We start from the raw sequence: 23,073 nt of genomic DNA, 5'->3' as shown, positions 1-23,073 counted from the left end.
ACTTTTTTCATATTTTTCCTCCCTCCCTAACTTATAAATTCGTAATTTTATATTTCTATTAACATGTGAGAGCTTATTCGTTCTGTGATGAGTTGTACTTTCATTTTGCACCACTTTGGGGTACATATGTGGTCTATGTTAAACCCACAATTTTTTTTAAAAAAAATTTGCACTTTTTTTTACGGTGCATTAAATTTAACATGTCTGGCGGTTTATTGTGATACCATCTTTATATTGTTTTTTTTTAGGTTTTGCTGCTTTTACAAATAAAATATCACATTTTGAAACTGATGGCTTTTCCTGGGGTTACTGCATTCTGACACCTTTTAACTTTTTTTAAACTGTTTTGTTGACTGAGATATGTCTGGCTGTTTATTTGCAGAACAAGTTGTACTTTTTAATGGTACCAAAGTTTGCTATGTATGACTTATTGGTCACTTATTGCCATTTTTTTGGAGGGGAAAGTGAAGTGACCAAAATACGTTAATTTGCACATTGCAGTACAATTTTTTTTATACAGCACTTACCATGCAGGATAAAATGCTATTTTTGGCTAGTGGAGACTTACACACACATGGGTATTTTTTTTCCTTTTTTTATGTTGTATATTTTTTATTTTTAAATTCTTTATTTTAAACTTTTTGTATTTTTTTTTTTTTTTTACATTTCCCACAAGGGGACTTGAACCTGGGATCTCAGATCCCCAATATATTGCACATAGGTTCCCTGCATATGCATTCAGGAGCAGGGGTGGAGATTTTGATACTGTGATCGCTATTGATCATGACATCCAGGGGGCTATTCTGCCAGGGTATCTTCCATCTCCAGCGGCTGATTACAGCCTGCGATATTACAGCATAGAGTGGGTAGGGGTTAAACATGTGTCGTGGTTGTAAGAGCTCAGCTTGTGGCAGTTGCTGGAGTAGAAATTCCAACTTGTCAACAAGTCATGGCTGTCAGCATAACTATAAACATTGATTGCAAACTCCAGGTAGAAGTCTTACATATCTTCACCAAACTTCATCCTGGAGCACGTGCAATCATTAGTAAATAAGAATCTGCTGACAAATATATTTTTGGTCAACATTGGAGCTCATTCACATTTAGTGTTAACAGTACTAGATGTGCATTTTTTATTACTAAGCAGATGTGGAACATACAAACAAGTACAAACTTCCTGTGGGAAAATGCAACAACTCACATTTTCTTGGGAACCTTCACACAAAGTCAGAGGCAGTAAAGATAGAAGCAATAGGCCACTTTCATGTGGGTGTTTATTCTTCAAAACCCCGAGAGGTTTAAGTTTCTTTAAAATAAGATTGTACTCTTGATGGCAGCATTTTATAAACCATATTTGAGAAATACAGTTCATTAAACTCTAAAAGTTGGGATACAGATCTTTGATGAATAAATTAGATCCGATGAAACCAAAAGAAAAAACAAATTTGCATAATGTTTTGGATTAGCACAGATAAGAAATTAACAATTCCTTCCCATTATTGGGAAGCTGTTTGGATTGTTAACATTGGGCAGTTATACTGTAAAACAATGAAGTATGTTGGGAGAGTCTTGTGGGTCATACAGCCATATGGTTTCATACAGGAAAAATGAAATTTATTAGAGAGCTGAAGATCTGATTGGTTTTAGTCATCCAAGAAAAAGTAGTTTCCACTCTTCTTCTGATCCACATCCTGAATTGTAAGCAGAAAAAAATAAAAAATTAGTGCATGCTATTACATTACACAAGCTCAGCTAAGGCTAGGTTCACACTACTGCTAGTCAGTGATGATCTGTCAAAGGACCAGAACATTGTGTGTGTTGTGATCATCTTCAAAGAGAGGAGTCTATGACGACGGACGTAGAAAGAATGTGCTCTATCTGTATAAGAACGACTGATGCAGTTTCAGTCTGTTGTTCTGAGTCTGACATAACAGACTACATAGTGGCAGTGTGAACCTAGCCTACGGCGTCAGAGAGGTTCAGTCATCACATTTGTCCACTGTTTACAACAGCAACAAGCAAGACTATGAATGCAGAATATCCAAAGTATAAGAAGTATAAGGCAGAGATGATTTGTAAGCAATGCACCATATTTATCTTTACTAGAACAGACATTTACCTTTACACTGCATTATATTGTAAAGACAAATTAATATCTAAGGGCGGGTTCACATCTGTGCCCGTGTGTGCTTCAGGCAATCCTGCTAGGTTTCCGTCTTCTCCCCTGAGAAACTGGACCAGGGACAGAAACCCCCCAGTTTTCAAACCCATTCACTTGAATGGGTTTGCAAAGTGACCGCCCGTGAGCGTTTTGTACTTGTCCGCAGCGAAACAGTTTTCTTTTTTAACCGGACACAAGGTCATGCATGTCCGACTTTGTGTCTGTTTAAAAAAACTTTCGCTCCGGAGAGGCACAAAATGCTCACGTGTGGTCACTTTGTAAACTCATTCAAGTGAATGGGTTTGAAAACTGACTGCTGGGTTTCTGTCCCTGGTCCAGTTTCTCGGGGCAGAAGACTGAAACATAGCAGGATTGCTTAAAGCACGCAGGTGTACCCACCCTTACTACAAACAATAAATTTAATATGCAAACAGAAATTTCACAGCCCTGTGGTTTTTCTTCTATGACAATAACATACAGATAGAATTTATACAAAAAAATAAAAATAAATTCAGACAGCAGATTTTAATTTTTTTTGTGTGCAACTGACAGTTTAATGCCATAAATTCTATCAGGTATAATTTCATCTCTCTGCAGCATTCCCTATTTAGAAAATGATGGCGCACACAACACTTAACCGTATACAGCCAGCATGCCTACCTTAATAGAGTTCTGCTTGTTTATTCTTGGTCTGTAATTGTTGGGATCTCTCCTAAATGTGATTTCCAGCTGAGACAAAAACTTGTTCATTCCAGCAAGAAGAGTTTGAGGGCTGTATGGGTAAAAAAATAAATAAAATCCATTTAACATTTTAAAAAACAGGTTTAGAACAGTCACATCAAAAATGACTATACAAACATTACCTGTTAGCCACAGTATCTTTAGATGGGATACCATCAAAAACGATCACACGGTCAGCAAGATAAGTAGCCATAATAAAATCGTGCTCCACAATAAAGGCGGTCTTCTTGGCGTGAAGGATAAATCTACAATAGATATCACAGACTAAGTCAGGGTTCAAAACCTTCAGGAGTACGTGGACCTTTAAATAACAGGGTAGAGGACGTCTTTTCTCCCAACCCATTTACCTTTTGATTACTCTGGCAGCTGTGAGACGCTGTTCAGAATCAAGATAAGCTGAAGGTTCATCAATAAGGTACACGTCTGCTGGCTTACCCAGACACAGAGCTAAAGCCACACGCTGCAACTCTCCTCCAGACAAAGTCTGAACCTGTTAGATCACATGAAGAGAAACATCAGCTACTGAAATCAAGGACCATCTGGGTGGTCTAGAGGGCGTTTTCATTGGCTACATCATAGGTGGATTATCCTCCCCTTGGGTAGTCCGTTTGCTGGGAGGCGATTGTTACTTTGTAGGGACACTGGCTTTGGTGGTGGGGGTGTTATTTAACATCACACCATATACTTGGATGTGTTAATTTAAACTAGATCTGATGAAGAGGTTGTATCCAGTTTGGAGCACAAAAAGCCTCGAAACGCATAATCAATAAATACTATCCTTTTCACTCATCCGAGTGTTGTCTGAAGACTTTGTGAGCGCCATTGGATATTTTTCTTTGGGGTTCCTATCCATTGGTCCCTAATCCATCTTCAGTATCTGTTTAATCAGCTACCTCCCTAGGGAAAGCTGGGTATTCCGAAAAACGGTGAACCATTGTCCAGACGACAGTTACTCTATCATTATACCTACCAAAATGAAGGGAAGCGTTTTTTGAGACTTCCAAACGCATCCCAGGAAACACAAGGAAGTTCCATTAGAAAGCGCAAAGTATCCTTCTACCTTTTTCCTCGTATAGTACTATATGTTTTATCTATTGTATATTATATTGGAGGATCTGTGCTTACTAGTCAAGGACCATCTAGGGTGAAATGACAGTTTCTCTGACCAAATGTTATTTCAACAAGTGAGAAGCACGAAGTTTGATATATATATATATATATATATATATATATAATAAATATATTAAAAAGTTACCTCTTGATCAATAATATTCTCAATCTGCATTGGTTTCATTACATCTGTAACAAACTGAGGATGTGTGTAGGCATCTCGGATCTTTTCATGCAGCAGCTGACGGACAGATCCCTATTTAAAGGAAAAAAAAATTAGTAAGACAAGTAGTGAATTAGCAATACTTAATTCTCGTCTTGTAAAGTTGACCACAACTTATATTATAAACCCCATTTAAAATGACTACAAAAGTCTGGAGAGTCACAAAGCTTTGGAGACTTTAACCCCTTAAGGACACAGCCCAAAACTATGTTAAGGACCAGGCTTATTTTTTCAAAATTGACATATGTAACTTTAAATGGCAATAACTTTGAGACGCTTTAACTTACACAAGTGATTTTGAGATTGTTTTCTCGTAACACTTCATGTTAGTGGTAAACACTAATCAATATTTTTGTATTTATTTATTAAAAAATTAGGAAATTTGGAAAAAAATGCAATTTTCAAAATGTGAAATTCTCTGCTTTTCATGCAGATAGTTATACCACCCAAATATAGTAATAAATATTATCTCCCATATCTCTGCTTTATATCGGCATCATCTTTTGATTGCATTTTAATTTATTTTGGACGTTACAAGGCTTACAAGTGTAACAGCGATTTTCCAGATTTACAAGAAATGTAACTATTTGTTTTTTTGTTTGTTTTACACACTTTTTTTTTTTTTTTTTTAAACTTTTTTACATTTGTGCTGTAAGCACACTAGAACCAGCGATCAGAGAGGATCACTGGTTCTATACTAACTATAGACTTGCAATACACGTGTATTGCAGTCTATAGAGGAAGCTAGCTATGCAGATGCATAGACTAGCTTTCTCTCGTCCCAGCATCCAAGGGGTTAACCCTCCCCCCCATCAGAGCTGGCTCCGATGGGGGGAGGGATTAAGGAGCAACGTGTAGCTGTAAATTACAGCTCACACAGACTCCTTAGGCAGCCGGCAGCATGCTTTATGGCCGGCCAAACCCCTAGGGTGCCATGATCACTATGGATCATGGCACCTTAAGGGTTAAACAGGGGGGGGGGGGGGGGTTGGTGCAATCACCATCCCTGCTGCTACAGGGGAAGCCTGGCTGTCAGATACAGCCGGCCTCCCATGGAGATCGCACGGGCTCTGCTTCTGAGCCCGTGCAATCTCAATCACGTACAGGTACGTGGGAATGCGGGAACTTAGCGTTAAGGGGTTAAAAGCCAAAACACAGTCATTTCCAATGAAGCCTTAATATACCTAAAAGAAACATGCCATGTAAACCCCTCTATTTAGTGACATTTTCTGTCTGATAATACTTACTGTTGATTTTGGACTGATTTTCTGTGGTTTGTAACTCACATTGAGAACTGGTACATCACCTGCAACATAAAGGTCATGTTTTCTGGATTAAAAAAAAAAATAAAGACAAATGATACTGTTCAATGAGCAATCATTTTCTAGAGTTCAACTACGGCTCTACATAGTGAAATACAGCTAAAAGACACTCTGGAAAAAGCCGTAAAGGAAATGCATTGTTTTTTCAAGCCGCATTTTTCATTGCGGATTTTCCTCCTCATTTAAACCTATAGGGAAAATGTGAGCGTTTCCACAAATATAAAGTGACATGCTGCGGTTTTCAAAAACGTGGATGTTTTTGAAAACACAGCTTATTCACAGTGGCGTTTTTTCTGCAATATGTAGATGGGATTGGCCAGAATCTCATTCACTTTACGGGTATTCTAAAAGGCTGGGTTGTTTTTTTTTGCAGTGTTTCTGCCGTGCAAAAACACTGCTTTCCTCAACATGGGACTTTACCCGTAAAAGTATCAAAGCGATTAAAATGAGAATGGAAAATACAAAAGAAGGTCTTGATTTCCAAAACTGGGATGAACTAATGTTCACAGCCGGAGAAGAAAATCTTGACTTAATCGCTATTGAAGCTGCACCTGAATTTTCAGTCACATTAGGAGGAATTGGATCCCTACACTTACAGAAGACAAATGGCCAGGTAGAGACCAGCTATTTGTTAGTCTTCTTCATTGTATATGTAGACGGAGTGGATTTTCTTTTGCCAGAAGTCCTCGCCTTCTGCTGAGCAGCCTAAGGAAAGGACCTGGGTACATCACAAGCAGTCCTTCACTGAGGCAGCTGTTTGGCCTCAGCGGTCACTTCTGCCAGAAGAAAACAGATCTGCAGGACCAGACCATGCTGGCAGACATTGGAGCATCAGGGACAAAAGTATGTTTGGGTTTGTTTTGTTTTTTTCACCTTCCCCTGCTTAAAGTTTTTATTTGTATTTTTTTTTCTGGCTGGTCAGAGGTGTGGGGCGCCAAACTTACAACTCTATGGAGAAAGGAGGCACTGAGTAGAGGTACGCTTTGAATAAGTAAAAAAAAATAATAATAATAATAAAAAATCTAAAATTATTTTTTTTTACCTCCTTCATCAGGCTTCAGTCTTCCAGCCAACATACGAATAAAGGTAGTTTTACCAGTTCCTGTAGAAACAAAAAAAAAACAAAAAACTTATTTGTACCAAAAGCAAACAGTTATAGATTACTGTATGTAGAAGTAAAAAAACGTTTTGTAAAAGCACAAACACATTGGGGGAAAAAAAGTAGTTTCCCCAAACAGCACTGCGCAGCCCCATATCCACTAAAGGGTTACCTACAAAAAGAGAAAAAAATGTAATCTGTCAGCAGCTTGTCAGTTAGATGGAAAAGATGTCATTTTTATTTGGAAAGTAGCAGCACACCACATATCATATAACAAGAGCAATTGAGAAAGAACCCTGGTGTAGATCAATACACGGAGTGATGCTACTTTCCAAATAAAAAGGACATCTTTTCCACAAGCTGCTAAAGGATTTGATTTTCTCTCTTTATACAGAAATAAGATATTTAGATACTTCAGTAGAAGGCCTGGGGTGCTCAGGCAGGAAGAAAGGCAACTGGACACAAAATAATTTCTTAAAAACATTAACAAATGATATAAGAGACATTGTCTGAAGGGAAGGAGACATTGCTTGGTTAAAGACAAATCCTGTAAGGATTTGGTCAGAGGCTGTATGGAGACATTGATCTCCTGTAGATACAAATCAATCTTTGTTATTAGAGTATGTAATAGTTACAGCATCCCCATGCTCTGCTTGTCACAGATTCCACTTCATCAAATCTCACCATGTTAAGGCCACACTGCACCTCACCTGTTTGCAGGTGGATGTGATGATGCCAAATGCAAAGAATTTTTGTAGCTCAGTTTACATCAGGTTTGCATCAGTTATAGCCAACAATGACAAGTCACTCAAGCAATGTAAAGTGATATACATTTTATTTCATTTATCCATTTAAAATGATGAGCTTCCATTCCAGTGTCTGGTTGCAGATGTGGTTATAAAAAGGTGCCAGAGCCTTAAGGGGTGCACATGAAGACATACAAATACAGAATTTAGATTGTGAGCCCTACTTAGAAAAGTGTTCACAAGATCTCTAAAGCGCTGTGCAATATAGAAGCAAAATAAATAAATGAGCTAAGCCGCAAAACAAGTCCACTGAAACATGCCATGAGCGATCGTACCGGTAAACAGCTGCACATATGTTACTCACCATTCTCCCCCAGCATAACCATGATTTCAGAGTCTGTGAACTCTCCAGCAACAATCCTCAGCTGGAACTCTCCCATTTGTTTTCTCATTGATGGATACTTGTACATACACATCTTCTTCACTTCTTCCTCAGTGGCAGTTTCTGCTACCTTGAACACCAAAGAGACGTCTCTAAATCTCAAGTTTTCAGTTGGAACATAGCCATCCAAGAAGATGTTGATGCCTGGTAAAGAGCAGAAAGATTACACTGAGATAGCATACAGTATGATTACTTAAATTGATACTAATCCAAAATAAAACCTATGGTTTATCCACAAGATAAGCAATCCATTCCTGTTTAGTGGAGGGCTCTGCAATATCGCCAACAAGCTTTCGTAGGGGCCATCAATTTTCTTTTTGCTGGAAAGCCCCTTTAAATCTTATAGGGGCATTACAAACAAGTACATGGAAATCACCATCAAAACATTTCATTTCAACAATTGCTAGTCTTAATATTAAGTAGGCAGAGTCTGCATTGTAAAACAACCAGAATGACTTATAAAATAAAAAGTGTTCTGTTTTTACATCAGTAGTCATGGAATGAAAAAAAAACAACCCAAAAGGTTCCTCCCATTTACTTTCATTTTTTAATGGCAAGAAATAAAGCTAACAAAAGGGATGACAAAAATAAACTGTCATCCTAAATCATAGCAATGAAAAAAGGGATGTATTCACCTCATTGTAACAGAAGCGATGGCTCACTGCAGGATGCAGACAGGCCCAAGTGGTAAATGGTGGAGGCTTCATCAAGCAAAATAGTGTTAAACATCCATGAGGAGTTCCATCATTTACCACTTGGTCCTGTCTGCATCCTGCAGTGAACCATTGTACATCACATAAATATGCCCTGTCAGTGATATGGCAACTGAGACAAATGGAAAGAGTTCCACCTGTATAAGTCATTCTGCTTGTTTTATAGTCCATTGATTCTCTGACGGAGCAATACAATAGACAGTAAGGTAGTGTGAAATTAGCCCACCTAATTACATATTCCTACAAAATACACACATTGCAATTGCCAAGGTTAAAGAAAAACCTACCTTCCCTGACGCTGAAAGGCATAGTGACTACACCATAAGCACTTGGGACACCATACAAGCAGCAAATGAAGTCCGAAAGATAATCAAGAACACTCAGATCGTGCTCTACAACAATAATGTAGCTGAAAAAAAAAATCAATTCCAGTTTCTAAAATCAGCATGTACATCACTCAGCAACATCATATCAATATACAAATGAGCTCCTTGTAGCAATGAGGGTATTGCCATTTACTTCCTTGGAGCAAGAGCAAATCATTCGTTGCTCCAAACAGCTTATTAACAAAACAGCAATATCTCAGCAACAGAGTCACAAGTTCATAGCTGGGTTGATATGCTGGGTTCTGGTGACAGCGCCCCCTAATGACAGTACCTTTTAGGGTTGCTTCTGCACTTTCCAAAGATGTCTTGTTTATTCTACATTTTAGCTCCATTTTCAGTCAGTCAATCATCATTTGATTATTTTGTAGATTAGCTCAGAAGGGTTTCAGGGGTGTTTCTCCTGTTGGGGCTTCGCTCTATGCTTTAGATAACTGCTACTGGTCGTTGTTCTGGTTCTCCGATGGACCAGAACAACGGAGAGGCAACACTAGTGTGAACCTAGCATTAATGCAAATTTAGTCTTAGGCTCAAAACCTGACTGTTGCTGGATAGAGATGTCATGTTTTTTACTTTTCTGATGGAAGAAAAAATTGTGCATGCAGGACATTTTTTTCCCCATTACAAAAGTAAACAAATATGACGAAAGACAGAGTCAGTCATGTTATTTATATCAGAATCAATGGGAAATAACACAGATAAAGGCTACTCAGTCTGTGTCTGTTACTCTGCTACAGTTAAAGTCCGCTGCTGTCATCTTAAGGCAGATGACCGTAACGGCCATGAATAGTGTTAGTGTAAACTTGTGAAAAGCAAAGTTGGCTTACCGGTCAGGATTAATCAGAGATCTGATGGTAATAGCAGCCTTAAGACGCTGCTTAACATCTAAATAACTGGAGGGTTCATCAAACATAAAGCTGTGAAAAAAAAAAAAAAAAGTTTGTGATGCTTATTTGAATGACACTTAGAAATGACCTGCCAATGTACTTTATTCCACATATAAATACCAGCTTTTCTTACATGTCAGCTTTCTGGATACAGACAACAGCACAGGCAAACCGCTGAAGCTCTCCTCCGGAAAGGTCCTCCACGTTTCGATCCCTCAGATGAGTAAGATCTATGACAACCAAAATTGGAATTAAATGGTGGTCTCAAAACATCATTAAAGAAGAACTTTTGAATTTTTCTTTTTTTCCGCCACTCTGTGTCTGTCAAGTGACCAGACCAAGGACTCGAGTACACAGACTTGCTGATTCACAGTGCATCCTACATGTGAACCAAAAAGCCCGTTCCCTGATTTATTCCTATGAGACCGACTTTGAGAGACTTACAGGAATAAATGGAGCAATGGGCTTCTGGTTCTCACATAAGATGCAGTGTGAATTGGAAAGCCTGTTTGCAGGTGTGACACGACCAGAGACTGGATTAGAGTAACTAATAGAGATGAGCGAACACTGTTCGGATCAGCCGATCCGAACAGCACGTTCCCATAGAAATGAATGGAAGCACCTGTGACGCTGACTTTGCCGGCGTCACAGGTGCTTCCATTCATTTCTATGGGAGCGTGCTGTTCGGATCGGCTGATCCGAACAGTGTTCGCTCATCTCTAGTAACTAAAGCAAGTTGAAGTAAAATGTGCGCAGTAATTTTTCCCACAGTTTGGAAAACCAAGATAAAAGAAAGCTTCCATCTTCTTTACATAACATTACAGTGAACGTTGAAAGATGCGCTGTCTGCATCTGTCATTCTATTATTTCTTCAGTCCATCGTTCTGATCAGAACAATAGAAAAAATGGTGCTGGTGGGGATCTAGCCGTAGAGCAGTATTACATTGATGAAAGAACATTGTCAAATAGACTAAGAAGAATAAAAAGACTAAAAATGTTACCTAGGGCCCGTAGTGAGAGTTGAGCGTTTGAAGATAAACCCACAGCTGAAAATTTCTTGCCACATGTAAAAAGGGGTCCAAGCCTCTTCATGCATGTTAACTGGTATTTTTAAACAATATATGTAGTTTTTTTTTTTTTTTTTTATTATTATTATTTCATAAAGTCACCAGTGAGGGACTGTGTCATATCAGCTGACATTTGTTAATTCCACGCTGCTCCTCTCTAACACTACTTACCAAGCTGTTCACAAACAATAGTCTGAGTCTTGGTTTCATCCTTTCGATCCAAAATGGTCCCCACTGGGCCCTGTGAAAGCAAATTACAATACATTAACTTCAGATATTAAAATCCTCTCAAGTCATTTAAGTATCATGTAATAAAAGTAGTAATACAGAAAGAAAATTTACAGCACTTTTTTTACTATAAGATTTTAAGCATATACAATGGCTGAATAGCTAAATAAAACTGTACACTAACCTTTGCAGCTTTTGGAATTTGGTCCACATATTGAGGCTTAATAATGGCTTTCAAGTCATCCTCCAGAATCTTAGTGAAGTAGTTCTGCAGCTCTGAACCCCTAAAATAAGTCAAGATTTCTTGCCAATCTGGAGGATCCTGTAATGAAAAAAAATAAGGTGTAAAGGCAATGAAGAAAAAAAATGTAGAACAAAGCCAAACAATTCACGGTATTCTGGGCTAAAAACAACGATGACCTATCCCATACATAGGTCAGTGACTCAGCTCAGTCAGTACATAAAAACAGAGCTTGTCTGCTTCCTGCTGCTGATCATTGATGTGTATCAGATCCTCACTATTATCATACTGTATATTTTAAACATTATTATATGTATTTTAACTTTGTCAGTCTAAAGCATGTTCTGAATATTCCTGAAACAAGCTTGGATAAATCCATTCTCCTCTCGTTCCAGAAATTTTCAGCTGGCAAACAGCTGAGGAATGGAGCTTGGTCAAAAGGTCAAGCCTAAGGGCTAGTTCACATGGGGCTAGGGACTGCGTATTTTGGTCCTGATTTTGACACAGGAGGCCACGTCAGAATAGAACCAAAATGTGCCTGCCGCGGCTTCCGACAGCCGTGGCTTCCCGCTCTGGAGTAGGCCCAAATGAATGGGCCTAGTCCAGAAGGTGCTGTCACAAGGCGGACACGGAATCCGCCTGGAGAAAGGGTAGCTCGCTTCTTTTTTCCATGAGTGGGAAACAAACCGTTCACGGAAAGAAAAGGACGTTAGTGGTCTACATAGACCTCTATTGTGAGGGGGCGGATTTTGAGGTGGATTCAGCGACAAAATCCACCCCCTCCTACCCCGTGTGAACGAGCCCTTAAAGTGTAACTCACATATTTCGCCCCCTATTCTGTCAGGGTGAGTTCAGTCACCATTTTACTTTATGCAGTACAGTATTTAGTCACAACCACTTACATCTGAGTGTAAATGTCCTCATGAAGTAGTTGGAGAGCAGAAAGTATAGAACTCAAACGCTGAACACTACAATGACCATAGGAATTGTATTGCTCAGATTTGGAAGATGGACAACAAAAACAAGAAACCATTAAAAATAAATTGTTTGCTTACATCATACTTTCCAAGATTAGGTTTTTGCTTTCCAGCCAGAATTTTCAATGCAGTTGATTTTCCAATACCATTGGTGCCAACTAATCCAAGCACCTCACCAGGCCGGGGAATAGGCAACCTGTAAAAAATAGCTTTTTATTAAGGAGATTGTAGGATATTGCTAGACATTCCAAAAAAGCTTGATATATGCAAACAACAACACTTACAACCATGGGCTGTACCCCCTTTTAAACCACCGTTAAAGCACATATTTGTTCTTACCTGTGAAGCTTAAAGGCATTGGCACAATATCTGTGGGTGGTTTCTTTCTCCAAGTTGCTTGGCAGGTTAACAATGGACAAGGCGCCAAAAGGACATTTCTGTTTAAATTGTAAGTCAATTTAGTATGTTACATTTCAGTAGTGAAAATAAAAGCATCATACACAATTTTTACATTCCAAGTTTGTTTTTTTTATTTTTTTTTTTTCCAGAACTAGAAAAAAAAAAAGTCTACTTTCTTCCAGAAACACTGCCACAGCCTTCCACAGGTTGTATCTGGAAATGCAGCTTGGCTTCACTAAAATGGATGAGGCTGAGTTGCACTACTACACAAAAGCAGTGAACCGAACTCGTTCCCTATTTCTCTATTACTACAATCTGTACAATGTCTCTCGCAGCGTATAGATGGACGAGGTCAGGTAACAATAGGAAAGAAGACAGGAGCAGGGGGCGATTCAAAGAGTCATACCTCAAGCATTTTAGAATGTAGAAATGTGGTTCTGGTGTCATATGAAAACGGATTCTAAACCTTCATACAACAGTAAGTTCTTACCATTTCTGCAAATATCACCATCTGCAAACAGACAGGATTAGAAGCAGCTGTACATACACACCAATCCAGGCTGTTTCCAACTAGTGACACCTTTAGAAATAATACAGATAGAACTGCCAAGAATCACGTTTCATATGACAATCACCGCTCCAAGTTATAAATGGCCCTAGATATAAGTTTGAAATGTCCCCCTCCCCAGCTATGGGTGAGCCCCTCCACTCGTACTCCACTAAAAAGCAGATTACAAATTTCAGCTAGTAAGAGAAACATAGAAATAGTAGATTTCACAGAAAGGAGACAAGATTTGTTAATGAAGTATAAAATATTTATTAACGTAACAAGTTATCCAGTTCATACTGCATTACACATTGTACATGAGGACAACACGTTTTACCTCGCAAGTGCAAACTTATTTTAGGCTTAGTCATTTTACAGCGCAATGAAAACCTAAGTTATCTCACCTTGATGCAGATACCACACCCGATGCAAAGGGTTTCAGAAATCCATACAATCTTACTTTGGGGAGTGACTTCAATGCACAATTTTCCTAGAGTAAAAAAAACAAAAATCCATTTGTATTTGCAGCAAAGCCCTACATATTAACACCTTTTCATATAACATGAAATGTTATCAGCAGGTTGATGATACTCAGTCTTTTCAATCAAACTACAGTATATAACTAGTACTTCATACATTTCTAGCTCTAAACATTCTGTTAGGAGTTCTGTGGGTGGTCCGATTTAGTAACCTGCTGCTATTTCTACATGAATACTCCTACACTGAAAGGTTATCAATCATTGATTAGAACCGCCCACTGGACTCCTAAGGCCAGAATGATATTTACAGAAAGCAAAACTATACTGAATTGTTCGCTACAAAATAATACACCAACCTTGCTCATGGACTATTTTCTAGTGATTAAGTAAAATTTAAAAAGTATTTTTTTTTTTCTAAACTGATTTAGTTTTTTTCCCCACTCCTACACTGAACATAGTTTTTGATCTTTTATTTTTAACTGTGATGTTATAGGATATCTGTAATACCAGTACTTATGGATTGTGCATACCTAACGTAAGCACTAACAGTCTCTTAGTACAGTTCTCTCATCTTAGGACCCATTCAGAAAGTGGAAAACAAAAAGCAATGCGAAGCAACGTCCACCTGTGGTATGAGAGAAGACCGCTTACATCTTCCATATAACACTAAGGTTGTGCTATCTGTATTATTTCTCGAGATATCCTCAGTTGAAAAAACATTGGGGTTAAGATATTTATATGCAGCCTCTCTCAATCCTGACTGTATTTTCAACAGTTATCTTTGGAAAAATAGATAGAACTGCAATTTGCTCTTTCATATGACACCAGAATCACATTTCTGCATTTTATATTGTCTGATATATAGCTGTCTGAAGTGACCCCACTCTTACTTTCCAAGAATTACACATAAACCCATATACAGCGAGAAGCAGGGTAAAGCTCTCAAAGAAATAAAGTAGTGCAGGATCTGACAGAAGGGACCTAAAAATGTGCTAATCAAACAAAGTTTACTGATGACACAAATACTGCCAGAAAATCATAAGTTGTCAAAGTTTAGTTACGCTTTAAAGACTCTGAACGCAATGTACAATGGCTACCATGCCATTTTATGCAAATATGGTTTTAGAAAAAGATTATATACACCTTACTAAAGAATGGGAAGTGGCAGCGATCATTCCTGAACAAATGGGAGACATTGTAGTAACACGTAATATCTTATGTTCCTCAAGACACTTACCCATTCTCACAACAGGGCAACTCTTTTTGCACTCCTGACGACATTTCTTTGGCTTACATTTATCATGGTTAACAATGGCTATCCTTGTCAGTTTGTCTGCCATCTTGGATGTACTGGTGGCGGTCGCTGTTTTAGGAAATAACTTTAAAACCCAAACCTAAAATGTAATTAAAAAAAAAAAAAAAAATAGACAAATGCTAAATATGAATGCAGTCGTGGAAATTTGATAAGTTACTATAAAACTAGAGAGTTTGAACTGGCCTCTAAAGATGCCATCTCCCCCAACCATCTGTATTTGGCAACTGGATTTCAAATGCTCAGGTAATTCTTATAATGTGACCTAAGACAAATGTGACGGTAACAACTATATAACAGATGCTGAGTGCGATTTAGGAAAAAAACCAACAACATGTTTTATGCCACTTTTTCTGCTAAAACATTCCAAGGTCAGATGTTGGAATCATTAAATGAATTATAAACCGTGATTTATTTGTGACATTTAACCTCTTTTGTTGCATTTTTTTCAATATAGTAGAGACGGCCAGGGTTTGAGTGCGTGTCCATCAACACCAGTGTATTGTACACCACGCCAGTGTTAACTCAGTGACCCCTGCGCTGCCAAAAGATTAGCCTGATTTATGACCAGAGGAAAGCCTCTTCATAGATCAGGTGCATCTTCTGCTGGGTTGTACGCATTGGTGCGGGGGCTTAGAAAATCTGCCACAGTACACTCTGGAGAAATTTTCCTTCAAGCATTATGCCTATAGATTTCTCTACAGGACAAAAACTTCACACGGTGGAAGGGGATGGGAGAAGAAGAAAAAAAAAAAATCGCAAAAAAGAAAATGCATGAATATCAATTCAAGCCAGGAAAAAAAAAGAAAGTCTCAAAAAACTGCATTTGTAAATACAGTAAAAAAATAAAATAACCCACAATTCCTGAGTAACCCACAGTAACTGAGTTACTGCTAAGAACAGAAAAAGAAAAAAACTTATCAGAAGTTACAGCCTGTGTTACTGTTCCAACCACCATACAATATACCAGAGTATGCAAAACCCTCACAGAAGCCCAAGCCCAGCTCAGCAACTGTTGCACAAAAGCTAGAAAGATAAGAATGAGAAAGCAAGAGCTGCATTCTGCCACTATCTACCCCCATGCTACTGGCTGATCTGTTTCCCAGCACAGCCAAATAACGGCACATTAATGGGAGATCAATTACTAAGAGGATCAGGAAAATTGTGCATTTCAGTGAATCGCTAGCTTTGCTAAAATACAAAGAAATTGCAAGGCCCTGCTGCATTCACTAGAGCAAGTACAGCAGCGAGAAGAGATTAACTGGTAATAATATATAGGTAGTAATTATAGTCAAAGCTGGTATGGAGACTATTGGTTACCTGAAGAGGTGACGCAGGGAAAATAAACCACCCAGGCTTCCCTTTGCTGGCTACTGGATATACCAGGGAGCTAAAGATAATGCAGAAAACCATATGCCATATACCAGTCAGTGCAGAGAGCTGCTGCATATAATGGCTCTGCCGGATACAATCATCCACCTTAAAGGGATTCTACCCTACACAAGACCACCACAAAATGCCTGACGGACATGCGCAGTTGGCTGTTCAGTCCGCCTTTTTGCGGTGGTCTCATGTAAGAAGAGGAGGAGAATGGACGACTCGGGCACCAGCAGGACGGGCCAATGGCAATCTGACAACTGCATGTGGCACCCAACATCAGCAGTCCATGCACAACATTACCACCTGGGACATATAACTTGGCCACTTCTATTATACTACAAAGCACGGGCATTATAGTTTATGCCATTTATAGCTGAAACATTTAGCACCAGCCAACTAATGTTTATGGGCGTTCTCTGGGTGTAAATGATTGAACGAGGATCTTAAGTAATCTTTGATGCCACAGAACACAAGGGTGCTGATCATCCCTTCTGAAGCTGGTCACACAATCTACAGACGTCTAGCAAATCCAGCTGAGTTTGGTAAAACCTTCCATGAATCTGATGACTATGTCAAACACACAAGATTGACGGCAGATACTGCAAAAATAAACTGGATGTGCCAATTATCAGCAGATAAATATCTCACGTGTATGGCCAACTCAAAGCTGAAGTTTTTACACTTTAAGGATATGTTCACATGGCATTTTTACTGGCTAAAAACAAGAGCTTGGAAATGCAAATACCTTATCTGTTTTCTCAGTAGCATTTCCAGCTGTGTAAACACCTGCATAACACACGGCAAATGGCGCGCACGTTAACTACATTTTTAGCTTTAAAACGCCTCAAAAAGTGAAATTTTTACCCTGCATACAACTATGGTAAGTGAAGTATGAACTCCAAGAGATTTCATCTACATCACAGGCAGCTTGTAATCCCAACCAGCTTCCTCCTTTCAAGACGCCATGCTTTATGCTAATATGCAGTGTATGGGCCGGAAAGGAGCCACCGAGATGACCCTCCTCTCTTTGTACCAGGATTTATATTTGCCCTTGGTTAAGGGGTTATGTGGTGACAAATAAAGCCTACGAGTACATTCTCTGCACTGGATAAGCTATATTTCTTATGTATAGGACAGAGCCCCGGCGTTTACCTTAACAGACCCCAAAGTAGTGCAGGAAACTCACGCATGCTACCTTCCCTGATGCAGCTCCATTGAGAAAAGCAGAATTGGTCATGTGACAGCGAATTGGACACTCAGCAGGGGAGATGTTTTTTTCTTCTTCTTTGTAGTAAAGCTTATTCAGCACAACAAATGCACTATTAACCTTAAGTATTCCCCATGGAAACCCCTTTAAGACCACACCCCTTTAAGACATATTACAATACAAATATTAATGCTATGATGTCCAATAATAATCATGATTGTAACCATATGGTCTTCCAAAACTACAAATCCCAGCATGCCATACACCACTATGAATACAACCAGGTTACAATATGTGGCTGTTTATGTGAAAAGGGCCCACACTGTCGATATGGAGTTCTTGGTATCATTGTAACGGTTATGGTGTAACATTGTCCGAAACAGCAAAAATTTTTTTATTGAAAGCACAATTGACATTTTTAAATAAAATTTTTGCATAAAACAAAGTTGTGATTTTTTTACCCAAATATGTTTTGGACTATTTTCTCTATAATTAGTATCGACGATCTGGGCCCTTTTCACGTAAACAGCCACATATGTCCTATAATCCCGAATCCCTACAGAACCTATGGCACTCCAGCTGTTGGTGAACTACAGCTCCCAGCATGCTCCAACACCTCTCTGGGAGAGTCAAGAGCAGACAAGCGAGGGGCATGCTGGGAGTTGTAGTTTCGGGACAGCCGGAATATTCCTGCTGTGGCAGCTACACGACCATGGCACTAGTATGGGCGTAGAAGCCTACAGAGCCGCATCTGGTATAAAGCGGCCATGGCGTACTCAGTAATCATACATCATCCATATAAATGTACATACATATAGGCCTCTCCTAGCAAGAGGCGCCCACTACGAGGCTGTACACAGCTCAATGAATTAGTAGCAGGCCGTCATACAACAGTGAGCAGATACCAGGCCACAGAAGAAACTCACCGGAGCACGGCCGGGAAGGGTTGCTACCGCTGCGGAGGTTACAGATGCCGGATGGTGGGGAAGGGGAGGGATGTCTGACGACCGCCTCTTTCCCCCCTTTTCTCAGCCGTAACACTCGCACTTCTCCCCAGGTAGCAACGTGCACGGCACACGAAGAGGAACCGGCCAAGATGGCCGCCACAGCTACCCCCTCCCACACTGCTGGCGTGCAGAGTTACGTCAGCGTTGCGTTCCATTATGGAACGCTTCGTTCGTCGGCGAGTCGCGCTGTTGACCTCATCTGTTGGAGCCGAGCAGTAAGAAGCTGGCGGGCCTGATTGAGAGCAGTTGATAGTGAAGCTTGTTTTCCGAGGGATGGAGTGAGCATTGTGTCCAGTGTATGTGATCTGCCAGCAGTACGTGCCAGGGACTGCTCTCATTCGCTGTGTGTTAGGTCGTCTCCTGTATGATCTTTACTCTCTCATTCTCTCCATCTTCATTCCTGCTCTGTGGACTGTCAGCAGATGTTTATAATAGAATAACCATCAGTTCTTGCTAGAGTGTTTTTCGAACTCTGTTTTCTTGAAGAGATTTTTCCCATTGTCAGGGATTGTGGTTCCCAGCTCACCTATATCAATAGACACCCATTATTCCCCAATCCCATACCGGGGCGCACCTCCAGCCCTCCCCCAATAGTGGACAGCAGTAATGACATTCCCATATACCCTGCATTGGTCTCAGAAGTCTCATACTGTATACCATGAGGTCTGTGATTGACTGCTGCGGTTACGTGTAAGTCATAGCTGCAACCAGGTATACAAAGCTTGTTGGGGGGGGGGGGGGGGGGGGGCACCGGGTGTCAAAAGGAGAACTGTGTGAGTACAGGTTTTTCATTTACTTTGTCACTGTTCCTGGTGGGGGGAAAAGTTTTGAATAACCCCATTCCACTAGTCTTAGCTATCTTCAGTGATTCTGTAGATCTGTAATTTAAAGGGGTTTTAGTAATTGTGAAAAAGTACCGAAAGAACATTAACTCACTTGTTTCGTCCTCCTTACCAGGCTTTGTTCACTTGGCGGCAGCAGTGTGGTGTCCATGTTTCCACAGTGATCTATAGCACAAAGCTGCTGACACCAGTGATGAGCTGTGATGTTCTTGTGGCATATAGAGGCATCTCATCAATTCAGAAAGTAAACAAATCCAAGTTGGTGGAGAAATGGTTACGTATTGGTTCTTTTGTTATTTTATCACAATTCATAATGATGGACAAATAACTAAAAAGAAAAAAGACCCTCGAGGGTTTCAGGTCTTATATGATTGAAGCCCTATCCTTAGTATTAGCCATCAATTGAAAATCAGTGGTAGGACAGATACATGGGACTCCCATTAAGCAGCTGTTTTAAGTGACAGATTCACAGGCCATATAACTTCACATCGATTTATCACATGGCCTGTGAGAAACTCGCTTCCATTCAAGTGAATGGGAATAATCTGCAAAACCATGCACAGCCACTATACAATGTATGGTGCTATGCTTGGTATTCAGTGAAGAGACCACACCACTTGACTAAATGCTGTAGTCTCTTGAAACAAAATGGTTGTTACCTATCGTATGGATAGTTCAACTACAAATTAGTCTTATACTTAAAATGGTAATAGAAAGGATGTATCTTCTTTTAAGTTCTTTCAAAATCTACTGCTGGGCTACTTAGTGAATTTTCCTCCTCCCTTTAGAAACACAACCTTTATTTCTGACTGTACGTGGCTTCTACTTTGCTAGCTGGAGCAGTGCTATATAGTTTCCACTTACTATGCAATGCTGACAGATGATGAGTGATGTCTCCCACCTGGTCATTGCAGGTGGTCTGAGCATTGAATTATCACAATACAGGCTTCTATTAATGGTGTCTGTAAGGTGGAAGTGCTGTTCAGATAATGTGGGTAGTGTAAGAACTGCTTTGTTAATCCAGGGACTGGCTGCTGGACAAGTATTCATCTTCATTCTGTCAAGTTGGATGTATCTAATATCTAGAATCCATTCTAGTAATGATACTTTTTATCTTTATTTTGTCTTTATAAATGTCTTTCTTATTTTGTTTACTCTGATGCCAGCTTGTACAAAGAGCTCAGAGGTAACCCTCATTATAGATGCTCATTTTTTTCCCTGTTTCTTTACTAGCAAACTATTGCAAATGCAAATTTTAGACCATTATCTGGATACCCTTGTGACGGGGAAATTGTATGAGATATAACTATAATAAAAAGCAATTTAGTCACATTGTATTCTGTTTTCAGGTTCTCCCCAGGTTGTCTACACTTGCCTGTTTGCCTGCTTATACTTTGGAACATCTCTGCAAAGACCATTAGCTAGGTTTGTGACTTAACCTTTGCTGTTATATTTATGTAAAGTTTAAACAGAGTGTTTTGATGAACATTTTTAAAATTTTTGTGATCTACTTTATTATCCTGTCTAACTTCGTTTTTGTTAGAGATGAGCGAGTAGTATTTGATCGAATACCTCGCTCCCATAGGAATGCGTGTAAGCGGCCGAACACTTGCTCATCTCTAGTTTTTGTTATAAAACACAGAAATGGGCTGTAACATTCTCTCCAGCAACCCACTAACTGAGCTCTTGCTAGGGAAACATTTGTGCAATACACATTTGTATTGTAAATATGCAGAGCATTTATCAAGGGAGGGCATGGTAAGTTCAAATGACTGTATCTTTGGCTTTATACCGCCTAGAAAAATGGTTATGGTATCATAAGAAAGTTGAGTTATGCTGCTATATGCTGTTCATGCAGCATATAAAGTCACATTCCCAACTGTGTTTTTAACTTGTGATATCTCAGGTTATGTTATACTTGGTAACATCAATGTTGTTGGCTCTTGAAAGCTGGGGGGGGGGGGGGGTCTGTCTTAAACTTGTGTTTTTTGAAAAAAGTGTGAACACAACCAAGGTCACTATATGAGTTAGTACTGGATAAGTTAGTGTGCAGGTAGGAGGACAGAAAAATACTGTGTAATAACACAGACTCCAAAGATACCTAGGTTAATATAAGTATATTCATTGTCGTTGTGGAGCCAGTGAAGAGACTTAGCAAGAGAGGATATCTCGTACAATGGCACAGCTACCCAAAAAAACTTTTGAAAGCTGGACGGTATGTTGCTGGGAGGCAAGGACTGCTAGCATCATAGATAACTATACTGCTAAGAGTCCCACTCTCGGAATGAAGGTCAGACCAGTAAATCCAGCAAATACACAGACCGAGTTACACGGGTGAAATTTGGTCTTGTGAAGATAGTCTTAGAACATAGCTAATGGGAACTTTACAACCTCTATTAAAAAGAAGTTTGATAGGTTAGTAAAGTATATTGCAAAAATGTTCAACACCTACTCCTTAAATGCGATTCATCCATAATAGTACATCATCCATAATAGTACATCATCCTTGGTACATCATCCTTAGTACATCATTGTATCGTATGAGGACATACCTTTAGGCTACATGCACATCTGCATTAGAGCATGTGGTGCACAGTCCGTCTAAAATTCTGACAAAGTTCTGCAATAACAACATTTTTTTGACAACACAATCTCAGAGAAGATGATGTGGACACCATAATAGTTAGTGGTGTTCCTCAGGATCCATTGTTGGTCATCATTAGACAGACCCTTCTTAATGTTTAGTCCGTTCTTCTGTTCCTACAAAGGAACAAAAGAATGGCCTAAAACAACACAGATGTGAACCCAGTCTTTGTTGTTATACAAAAGAGGAGTTACTTGTCCTTCATGTGACACCAAGATCGCATTTCTATCTATTTTGGAAATATCATTGGTTGTTTAAAAGTTGAGGTACGCTTGAACTCAGAAGAACAGATTCCAAAGTGTTGAGGTCAAATGACAGCAGGTTCTTTCATACAAGAGTTTGGGAATGCTGCCATGGCAACCCCAGAGCAAGCATTAACATAACAGTAATTATGTTGCTGCACCAGTCCAGAGTGCAATACCTTATGCATTATATTAACATCTTTCATCAGTGTCCACATGCATTTTCTTAATTTCTTTCCAGGTAGTTGGAAATGACAACACCCAACAAAACCCCACCTGGTGCCGATCCCAACCAGCTGAAAAGGACTGGAACTGTACGAGAAATTGGCTCTCAAGCTGTTTGGTCACTATCATCTTGTAAACCAGGTAGAATGCTAATAATTTATGTGCAATCTTATTTTATGAATTTTTTTCAAAAAGGGAAATACAGTTCAACATAAAACAGTAATATGAGTAAGCATATGGCACAAATGACATAAATACGAGATTTGTCACCATCTATAAATTCAGAATCCTTTTGCATCAAATTAGGCTTGCAATGTCCAAATCCAGGCTGTAGAAGACTGCAGCGTATGCGAGATAACTAGCTACCAAGACAAGATCCATAAGCGTACATCTAGTAACTGTACTGTAAGGAAGAGGAAGAAAAAAATGGTGGGAGGGCAAATAACTTC

At 39.4% G+C, this 23,073-nt stretch overlaps 2 protein-coding genes across 6 annotated transcripts in view; one reads left to right on the top strand and one right to left on the bottom strand.

Moving 5' to 3' along the window:
• Positions 1-1,243: 1,243 nt before the first annotated feature.
• ABCE1 (ATP binding cassette subfamily E member 1) lies at positions 1,244-18,775 on the bottom strand. Its single transcript, XM_075287663.1, has 18 exons — positions 18,591-18,775; positions 15,003-15,159; positions 13,691-13,776; positions 12,680-12,777; positions 12,419-12,536; positions 11,307-11,444; positions 11,066-11,135; positions 9,961-10,057; positions 9,768-9,857; positions 8,845-8,966; positions 7,767-7,988; positions 6,600-6,659; positions 5,483-5,541; positions 4,158-4,268; positions 3,250-3,392; positions 3,025-3,147; positions 2,822-2,933; positions 1,244-1,691 (listed from the first exon to the last, which is right to left on the bottom strand). Exons 2-18 carry the CDS (start codon positions 15,103-15,105, stop codon positions 1,644-1,646), a joined length of 1,800 nt encoding a protein of 599 aa, XP_075143764.1. The 5' UTR covers positions 15,106-15,159; positions 18,591-18,775; the 3' UTR covers positions 1,244-1,643.
• An 88-nt stretch (positions 18,776-18,863) lies between these two features.
• Positions 18,864-23,073, top strand: part of ANAPC10 (anaphase promoting complex subunit 10) — a 50,918-nt gene continuing 46,708 nt past the window's right edge. Inside the window, exons 1-3 of one of the 5 annotated variants that reach the window (XM_075257843.1) lie at positions 18,864-18,949; positions 20,863-20,938; positions 22,641-22,765. In XM_075257843.1, coding sequence (XP_075113944.1) covers positions 22,651-22,765 — 115 coding nt within the window. In that variant the 5' untranslated portion in view covers positions 18,864-18,949; positions 20,863-20,938; positions 22,641-22,650. Of the gene's footprint in view, positions 19,024-20,862; positions 20,939-22,640; positions 22,766-23,073 lie in introns of all 5 variants that reach the window. The other 4 variants (XM_075257851.1, XM_075257817.1, XM_075257827.1 and 1 more) reach the window with 4 other exon arrangements.

The sequence above is a fragment of the Leptodactylus fuscus genome, chromosome 1 (genome assembly GCF_031893055.1).
Source record: "Leptodactylus fuscus isolate aLepFus1 chromosome 1, aLepFus1.hap2, whole genome shotgun sequence".
Classification (NCBI taxonomy): Eukaryota; Metazoa; Chordata; class Amphibia; order Anura; family Leptodactylidae; genus Leptodactylus; species Leptodactylus fuscus.
The sequence above is the reverse complement of the archived record's forward strand: the minus strand, read 5'-3'. Positions and strand labels throughout refer to the sequence as shown.